Source organism: Choristoneura fumiferana, chromosome 5 (assembly GCF_025370935.1).
Source record: "Choristoneura fumiferana chromosome 5, NRCan_CFum_1, whole genome shotgun sequence".
NCBI classification, from domain to species: Eukaryota; Metazoa; Arthropoda; class Insecta; order Lepidoptera; family Tortricidae; genus Choristoneura; species Choristoneura fumiferana.
This window is the reverse complement of record NC_133476.1, coordinates 13,279,969-13,290,413: the sequence shown is the minus strand read 5'-3', so window position 1 is coordinate 13,290,413 and position 10,445 is coordinate 13,279,969. Positions and strand designations below refer to the sequence as shown.

Below are 10,445 nucleotides of genomic sequence, written 5' to 3'. Positions count from 1 at the left end.
AAATTGTTAGTCGTAAGGGACAGTAACAAACAGACATTTTAAAAATTGAGGTTACTTTATGGGTGTAAGGGGCACTTAAAGTAAAATACCTTGCTTGCTTCTTTTAGTTCATTAAAATACCTTGTGAATGTTAGATCGTAGGAGGCATCAAAACAGATGGTTTTAGAACTTGTAGTGATTGAAACAACAACTCAAGCAGCATACTCCAAATGTGCAAGAAATAGTGCAAGCAAGCGTGCAAGAAAGCATGCAAGCAAGCGTGCAAGAAAGCATGCAAGCAAGCATGCAGGCTGGCAAGTGAGCATGTAATTGTGTCAATCAAATCAACAAACATGCAATTTTATCGGCCTGGGTTAGATGAACATCGCGGGTTACCCGATCCCGCGATGACCGGTCTATGGTATCTCCTCCAGCGCTCATGAAGCGGGCTGGCGTCCCACTCCCTCACAGCTGCAATCAGTGTGTTAGAGGAAGCATAAATAGTGCAAGCATGCATGCAAGCAAGCGTGACGCCAAAAGGCAAGCATGCATGCAAACAACAAATCAAGCAAGAATACTCCCAAATGTGCAAGAAAATGTTCATCATGTCAGCCGAAAGACGTCCACTGCTGGACATAGGCCTCCCCCAAAGCTCTCCACTCAGACCGGTCTTGTGCTTTCCGCATCCACCGCGATCCCGCGATCTTAACCAAGTCGTCGCTCCATCTTGTTGGAGGCCTACCGACAGCTCGTCTCCCGGTCCGCGGACGCCATTCGAGAACCTTCTGGCCCCATCGGCCATCCGTCCTGCGAGCAATGTGCCCCGCCCACTGCCACTTTAGTTTCGCAATTCTTCGGGCTATGTCGGTAACCTTAGTTCTACTGCGGATATCATCATTTCTAATTCTATCCCGCAGAGAAACCCGAGCATAGCCCTGTCCATAGCCCTCTGAGTGACTTTGAGTTTTCTCATGAGACCCATCGTTAGCGCCCACGTCTCAGATCCGTAAGTCATCACTGGCAACACACACTGGTCAAAGACTTTTGACTTCAAACACTGCGGTAATTTGGACGAAAAGACACTGCGAAGCTTCCCGAACGCTGCCCAGCCGAGTCGGATTCGACGAGTGATCTCTTTCTCAAAGTTGGACCTACCTAACTGGACCGTTTGTCCAGGTATACATACTCGTCAACAACTTCGAGCGCAGAGTCTCCGACTATTACGGGAGTTGGTACAACATGGACATTAGACATGACTTTCGTCTTGTCCATGTTCATTTTCAGGCCAACTCGGTCGGAAACTCTACTGAGGTCAGCGAGCATAGCACCGAGGTCCTCCATGGTCTCAGCCATGACTACAATGTCGTCGGCGAATCGAAGATGAGTGAAGTACTCGCCATTAATGTTGATGCCCCGTCCTTTCCAGTCCAAAACCTTAAAAGCATCCTCCAATGCAGCGGTGAACAGTTTCGGAGAGATCACATCTCCTTGTCTGACTCCCCGCTGCAGAGGAATAGGCTTCGTGCTCTGATCCTGTAATCGGATGGACATAGTGGCGTTTTCGTACAGACACTTCAACACTTCGATATACCGATAGTCAACTTGGCACCGCTGGAGAGCCTGCAGCACAGCCCAAGTCTCGATCGAATCGAAGGCTTTCTCGTAGTCCACAAATGCAAGGCAAAGGGGGAGGTTATACTCTTCAGTCTTCTGTATAACCTGCCGCAGCGCATGTATGTGGTCTACGGAAGTATAGCCTTTTCGGAAGCCGGCTTCCGAAAGAAAATGTTACAAATTACATATTTTTTAAGGGGACGTGCAAAATTATGGCTTTTGCGCGTTATTTTAAATAATTAAAGTGGTTCTTTGAGTTAATTCACTATTTTTTAAAATTTTTCTACAGGAACTTACGTCCAAATATGTAGCAAATAAAATATAAAATGTCCTATAAGACCAAAAATCGGTTACTACATTATTTATTTATTTACGGTTTATGGGTGTAAGGGGCTATGACACCTGTATGTCACGGGCGTAAGGGACAGCTATTTTTCTTATTAAGCTTTTTACGAAAATATCTATAGTTTTACGTTGAAAAGCAAGAAAATTCAAGATTTTACGTAATTATAACGTCCTGCTAAGTTAAACCTTAACAATGCTGTGAGGGTTTGAAAATTACCAAAAACTTCTTTTCGCTCTCCTGAAAAGTAGCATTTTGTCCCTTACGTCAATTGAGACTTCCACCATCGATATATTGATACGACCTTTTATCGTAATGTGTTACATTGTTGTCGTTTTGCGAGCCATAAATGAGTCAGCTGTTAAATGTATATATAGGCAGTTTTGGGTACTGGATTTAGGTTATCTATGGCCACATTTTCGAGCAGTGTCGTGAAAAAAATTTTACTCGAAAGTAGAAAGTCGTTTCAGGGTTACAGTTCAAACCAATCTTCGTACTATAAAATGAGGGAGGTTTTTTTTTTAATACTGGGAACAACATAGATTAGCTTGACCGTAATGTAAAGCTTATTGTAAGTTAATAGATAATTGTTATTCTAGTATTACATCATTGACCAACCGTTAATCGATTGTTAAAATTACGATAAGACTTTTATCGTGAATTGATAGTCATTGACTTTTCGACTGAGACTCAGTTCACCGTTAGTAGTCCATTAAATAACACTGTTGACACTGTTTTAGTGGTTTAGTTCTACAGTAAACATCCGGATCGTGGGACCCGGTGGAACGCATGTGCCACGTCACAGTGTGGTATCAGGTCTCATGGTCGGAAAAACAAGCTGCCAGACTCAAGAGACTTTTTTGTGACGAGTTAATTATAATTTAAATTTATTGGGATTGCATAGTATTTAGGTAAGTAAACGACGGATAAAATAATGAATTGTAAGCATAAAAATAGGATTAGAATTTTTTTATGATTGACTAATTAGTGTAAATTTATTAGTATAGGTATTCATAACACAGAAACATTTAAAATAATTATTATTATTTCTAAAATACTTATCTAGGTTATAAGCAGGTACCTACTAGTAAGTGTTTAACCTAACTTTGAAGGGGATTAAAAGGATTTTTTAAGCTTAATGTTCTTAGTACGGCTAAGTAATTTTATCCCACAAGTTATCTTTTCTGTTGTATAACTGGCTATCTTCTTTACTATACATTGTATTTTATCTGATGTACATATGTCACTTCAATAAACAAAGTCTAATACAACATTCGTTGTCAGCACGAAACTCTATATTAAACTGAGCAGATGATGAAACTCTATTTTTGACTTATAAAAAGCTACCGTACAACGGCATAACCTACTAAACACTGGCGAAATTGTCCTCCAATGAACAGAGTCATATTTTTATAAAAATCTAATCTAATCTACTTATAAAAACTACATATTCTTTATTAAACAGTGAATCTACTAGTTTTTATCAGTTCACGAAGATATTTTCATACTATTTTTGTTGTGACATCAAACAGCTTTACGTGTAAATATGACAAATAAATAAAAACCAGTCATAAACAGAGACGGTTATTCCGTATGGAAATTCAAAATGCGTATGTACCTACCTTCTGCATGAAGAGTTATGGGAGACGATCATCGGATATTCTGATGATAGCAAAATTCCTACTGAGATAAAATCACGTAACGATCAGAAGGAGTTATCGAAAATATGTCTCCCTTCAGATGGTATGGCAATAACTCATGTAAGGTCATGCAAAACAGCCAAGGAAGGACAAGGACAAAGGTTTAGGGCGACGTAGGTATAAGCCTCGAACGGAAACTCTACAGGTACTGCCTTGATGATTTTGATTCCAATATAGAGACGTACATAAATGCTGTCATGTTAACTGTGCAAGATTTAGCCGAGATTGGCAAAATCATGGAAGATGCTTCAACAGCTGCGATTCTTCTTGGAGGTTTAAGTCCCCAATATGCACCTTTAGTAATGGCTTCGGAAAATTCCAACAGACATTACAGTGGATTTAATTATATTATATATATTATATCGATGGTGGAAGTCTCAATTGGCGTAAGGGACAAAATACCGAAAATCACTTTTAAACATAGAAAATTAGAGTTTTTTTTCTCTGTCGATTGGTAGTATTCAAGTTACGATACGCCCCTTACTTTTGCTGTTATTAACATTTATTATTTTAAAATAAAATAGCTTAAGGGACATGATATAAAATATTTGAGCTGAAAAATGGCGTAAATGTATTATTTTTTTAATATTTGGGTCGTAAGGGGCTGTGGCAGTCTCATATGTCCTTTACGACTCGGCTCATGTCGTTAAAAAAAAACCCAACAAATATAATAAAAGGCGTATGGGTTAATTATTGTTTCATTGCCCTTTACACCCCAACATTTTATAACGAATAAGATAAAAAAGCAAGAAGTTGTTGGGCGTAACCTTACCGCCTGTACCTATTTCTTGTACCTAACATCAAAATACTAACGCGTCTACCTACTTTCCACGCGCCGAGCGTTTGCGCATTGCACATTCGGTCAGTCGTGTCAGACACGTCAAACACGGAGGACGTATTTGATTGCCTACGTTTGTTCTTTGTCGACGCGCGTATTTTTTTATAAGATGCCAAAAGCAAAACAAAAAAAGAAGATTAAGTTGATGGATCCCCTAATAGCTTGACGTCGAGCTAACATTTCCGTAATGGAATTTTCAGTCAAGGATGTTGAGGTAAATTTCTCTTAGCTACTTGGTTTATTTTAAGCTGTCCTGACAGATCCTAATAAAGGAAGCCTGTGCCCAGCAGTGGGACCTATATAGGCCGAGATGATGATGCATACATAATAATAATTGGCCTGTATATTAATTATGTATGTTGAGGGTAAAAATGGTATAATCGGAACGTCGTAAGGGACATTAAAAAACAGCAATTTATAAAATAATAAATACTTTTATGGGCGTAAGGGTATAAAAAGCAAGAGCTAGAGTAAATTGTCGGTCGTAAGGGGCAGTAGCAAACAGACATTTTAAAAAAAGGTGTAATTGGTACGTCGTAAGGGGCATTAAACAACAGCAACTTATAAAATAAGGAATACTCTTATGGGCGTAAGGGACATCAAAAGCTAAAACTAGAGTAAATTGTTAGTCGTAAGGGACAGTAACAAACAGACATTTTAAAAATTGAGGTTACTTTATGGGTGTAAGGGGCACTTAAAGTAAAATACCTTGCTTGTTTCTTTTAGTTCATTAAAATACCTTGTTAATGTTAGGTCGTAGGAGGCATCAAAACAGATGGTTTTTAGAACTTGTAGTGATTGAAACAACAACTCAAGCAAGCATACTCCCAAATGTGCAAGAAATAGTGCAAGCAAGCGTGCAAGAAAGCATGCAAGCAAGCATGCAAGCAAGCAAGCAAGCAAGCAAGCAAGCAAGCATGTAAGCAACCACCTAAGCAAGCTTGCAAGTGAGCATGTAATTTTGTCAATCAAATCAACAAACATGCAATTTTATCGGACTGGGTTAGATGAACATCGCGGGTACCCCGATCCCGCGATGACCGGTCTATGGTATCTCCTCCAGCGCTCATGAAGCGGGCTGGCGTCCCACTCCCTCACAGCTGCAATCAGTGTGTTAGAGGAAGCATAAATAGTGCAAGCATGCATGCAAGCAAGCGTGAAGCCAGAAGGCAAGCATGCATGCAAACAACAAATCAAGCAAGAATACTCCCAAATGTGCAAGAAATAGTGCAAGCAAGCATGCAATCAAACATGCAAGCAAGCATGTAAGCAATAATGCAAGCAAGCAGAGTTAGTACGCCAGTGGTGGTAGTGAAAATCATTTCATCATCATCGTCATCAACAACATCATCAGTTCGTTTATCGCTACCCCCTGGAACTATACTATTTTCCGGGATAAAAAACTTATTTACTTGGCGATTTTTAACAGCTGCAATATCTTCCTTGACCCTCTCAGCTATAAACAAACAAGTCAGCTATAGCCGAGCATTTGTTGGAGTCAGGACCAAACCACTAGATTGAGCTTCACAATCCCAAAATTCTGACACGCAACGTCATTTTTTACTCAAGAATGGTACGTGAAGCAGTTGAAATAAAAAAGCATAAAAATGTCAACCGGGACGATGGATATAAGCTTGCATCTTCGTGGAATCCTGTTATTAATAAGTGTCGACGTCGGGATGAGTGTTGTGAGTCGGTGTGATGAGGTGACAAATAAAAATCACCAATTGCGGGTAGTTCGTGATACGAGTGCTGGTACTATTAGTGATCAAGTGCGGGTAGTTCGAAGGACTCGCGCTGCTAGGCAGACTTGACACCCCACACTTCAGTCCACTCGTGACCACGGCCACTGCAATGTTGCCGAAACGTCGAGGTAAATATTACTCGTGTCGATAAGTCCCATTGGTGGTATTTTGACTATGAGTGAGAATCACGAAAGTTTAGAACGTTATAAAATTTATTTGAGTTTTATTTAACTTTTAACTTATAATATCCATTTAAAGAAAATGTTACAAATTACATATTTTTTTAAGGGGACGTGCAAAAATACTGCTTTTGCGCGTTATTTTAAATAATTAAAGTGGTTCTTTGAGTTAATTCACTATTTTTTTTTAAATTTCTACAGGAACTTACGTCCAAATATGTAGCAAATAAAATTAAAATGTCCTATAAGACCAAAAATCGGTTACTACATTATTTATTTATTTACGGTTTATGGGTGTAAGGGGCTATGACACCCGTATGTCACGGGCGTAAGGGACAGCTATTTTTCTTATTAAGCTTTTTACGAAAATGTTGTGTTGTTGTGTTGTGTGAATGTGTGTGTTTCACGTTGAAAAGCAAGAAACTTCAAGATTTTACGTAATTATAACGTCCTGCTAAGTTAAACATTAACAATGCTGTGAGGGTTTGAAAATTACCAAAAACTTCTTTTCGCTCTCCTGAAAAGTAGCATTTTGTCCCTTACGTCAATTGAGACTTATATATTATATTATTGAATGAACTGAATAAACCAGCTTTAGATAACCCAGATACTGCTCTTCGTACACGAATGAACCAGAACAAGCCTTCCACATCCGAATCGAAGAAATCTATTGTGTGTTACGACTGCATGGAGCCAGGACATAAGCGTCCAAATTGTCCCCATAAAAAGGACAAGAAGAAGAGACCCGTAAATCACAAAAATTCTCTATGTGCACTGAATGTCAATGACGGATTAGATAGAGCGTGATAAATGGTTTATTGATTCTGGAGCTTCAGCACACATGACGTCACGAGCTGATTGGATGAATAATGTGAGAAGTTCATCTATTGGGACTGTAACTATTGCAAATGGAGATGTACTGCCCAGTAAAGGCATTGGAGATATTTCCATCAGCACTTGCGGTCAGAATACTAATATAAAGAAGATTACTGATGTAGTTCATGTACCGAACTTGAATTCTAATCTTATTTCAGTGAAGAAGGCGGTAGATAAAGGTTTTAACGTAGTTTTCGATAGAACTGGTTGTAATTTTTATGATTCTGATGCTTTTTCTTGTACAGGTGATGTAATTTTACATGGTTCTATATGTGGTGGACTGTATTCTCTAGATTGTACGGTCAACCCAACGACTCAATTATCCGCTTTTGAGACGCACTATGATGTTTCTAGCTTCAAGCTCTGTCATAGACAACTAGGTAATTTATGTCGCATCGGAATGGATCATTTGAGGAAGGGACACGCAGTGGGCGTGGACTACTCAGAAGTCGATAAGGCACCATGTATCCTCTGCATTGAAGGTAAGCAGAATAGGAAACCTTTTAAGAAAGTTTCACATAAAAGATCAACTTCTATTATTATTATTATTATTATTATTGAAATGATACATTAGCAGCTCTTCTGTTCTGGAACTTATTCATTCAGGTATTTGTAGACCCTTGCCTGAAACTTAATTTCAAGGCAATGAGTATATTTTATTTTTATAGATGATTTTTCTCGTGTGCATTTTGCATTATTTATTCCTTCAAAAGCGGAAGTAAAGAACAAATTTCGTATTTTCCAATCCACAGTAGAGCGGGAAACAGGAGCAAAGATTAAGATATTGAAGAGCGATAATGGAATATGTTAATGCTGAATTTTCGAGGTATTTACAAAATGAAGGAATTCAACACCAAACAACAGTTCCCTACAGTCCTCAGTAAAATGCTATTGCAGAAGGAACAAATCGCTCAATTATGGAGAAAGTAAGATCAATGCTTTCTGACAGTTCCCTTTCTCCGGCTTATTGGCTAGATGCTGCAGAGATGGCTGTATATCTCAAAAATAGGTCCCCTCACCGTGCTCTCAAAGGGAAGACGGCGTACGAGAAATGGTATGCTAAAATATCAAATCTTTCTCATCTGCGTGTTTCATTAGCAAACTCAGTTATTAGTTATTACGTATGTTTAAATATACATTACAAACCTGATTGATTAGAATATCTCAAGAGAGAGATTAAAATATCTCAAGAAATTTACATTCGTGATTTGCTACAAAAATTTCACATGATGGACTGTAAAAGCGTGCCTAGCCTACGACGTTGGAAATTATAAAAGTTTCTGCCGAGTGAGAAGAGTAATGTAAGCGAATCTTCATTATCCTATCCGTATCAGCAATTGATAGGCTCACTCAATTTTCTGGCCGTTAATACTCGTCCAGACATTGCTTTTGGTACATAATAATCATAATTAAGTCAATTCAATAGGCGGCAAAACGTGTATTACAATATTTGAAAGGCACTATCGAATTGGGCATTACTTATGTAGCGGCTCCTAGCGCCATCTACTGAACAACAATAGAAACTCCGACCATGTTCTATATCGCGCTATCGAAGTTTCTCAACGCGGTCGCATATATACAAGTTCCGTCGCTCTTCCTTCGGACTTCGGTCCCCAGTCATAACACCTGCCTGGAGAGAGATCTCTCTATTGGAGCCTCCCCCCACATTGGTGACCCCGACGTGATTGGAGCCTCCCCCCACATTGGTGACCCCGACAATGGACACAAACGCAGCCTTCGAAGACATCCAAGACGAAGACGCGGTCTCACAGCAGGCCAGACTAACCACACCGTGCACCACTAGCATATAACTACATTACATATGCCTGGTGTCTACAGTGTGACAACCTCAACTCAACGCAGCTCACGCCACGCCGCTCAACACGGCTCACCCACAGCTACGCAGCTCAACGCAACTCAACTCAACGCTCGCCAACAAGGCTCCGAGCAACACACTCAAGCAACTGGCACCTGCAAGCGCCCACATGACGCACAGACTGCACCGCACTCCACGCCGACCTCCGGTCTAAAAAGGGGGGCTGATGTAGCGACTCCTAGCGCCATCTAGTGAACAACAATAGAAACTCCGACCATGTTCTACATCGCGCTATCGAAGTTTCTCAACGCGGTCGCATATATACAAGTTCCGTCGCTCTTCCTTCGGACTTCGGTCCCCAGTCATAACACCTGCCTGGAGAGAGATCTCTCTATTGGAGCCTCCCCCCACACTTACAGGAAAGATGGTGGATGTCTAATTAGCTTTGCGGATGCAGATTGGGCCAATTCTCCTATGGATCGTCGTTCATACACCGAATTCTATTTTTCTATGGCCAGGGGAGCCATTTCATGGGAAAGTAAGAAGCAAACCACCATTGCCCTGTCGTCCAGTGAAGCCGAATATATGAGTTTGTCCAGTGCGGGTAGAGAGGCTTCTGAGGCGATTGATGTGTGAACTTACTGGTAGGTCAGCTGTTATTACTATTTATAATGATTCACAGTCTGCCCAGAAGTTGGCATTGAATCTGGTTCACCACAATAGAACCAAGCATAATATAGACACATGATTTCATTATATACGAGATTTATTATCGAACTATATTATTAATGTCGTATGTATCAATACTTTGGAGATGTGGGCTGATGTACTAACTAAGCCATTGGCTCGTATCAAGCATCAGAATTGTATAAAAGGAATAGTTATGTTTATAATCTTGTTTTGATTACGGGGGAGTATGTTGTATAACTGGCTAATCAAAAATTTTAAACTTATTATTCTTTACTTTACATTTTATTATATCTGATGTACATATGTCACTTCAATAAACAAAGTCTAATACAGCATTTTCTTTACTAACGAACTAATTAAAATAATTGGAAAACTAAAGACTATGTAATTTACGGACACCAAACAAACAACAAATAATACGTAAGATAAGATAATTTGTCTACCGAACCGGTAATGATTTGGCGATTTATAAACAAAAAACGTTTTCTTCAATTCAAAACATTTTATTATTTATCATTACTGATAAACAATCATATTTTCGTAAAAAAAACACAACCCTTCGGAAATTTCGTATTGTTTGTTGTACTTATTTAAGCCGATTGACCTGACCTCACCTAATGGAAAGTGCAGATGAGGCCAAATGTGTATCTCACTGGTTCAATAAC

At 39.4% G+C, this 10,445-nt stretch overlaps 1 protein-coding gene across 2 annotated transcripts in view; it reads left to right on the top strand.

Moving 5' to 3' along the window:
* The first annotated feature begins 2,623 nt into the window (after positions 1-2,623).
* LOC141428215 (sterol O-acyltransferase 2) overlaps positions 2,624-10,445 on the top strand; it is a 32,607-nt gene continuing 24,785 nt past the window's right edge. Inside the window, exon 1 of one of the 2 annotated variants that reach the window (XM_074088063.1) lies at positions 2,624-2,847. Coding sequence is in view for 1 of the 2 variants with exons in the window: in XM_074088062.1 (XP_073944163.1) it covers positions 9,719-9,734 (16 nt within the window). In the remaining variant the exon portion in view is untranslated. Of the gene's footprint in view, positions 2,848-9,703; positions 9,735-10,445 lie in introns of those variants that run through there. The other variant, XM_074088062.1, reaches the window with a different exon arrangement.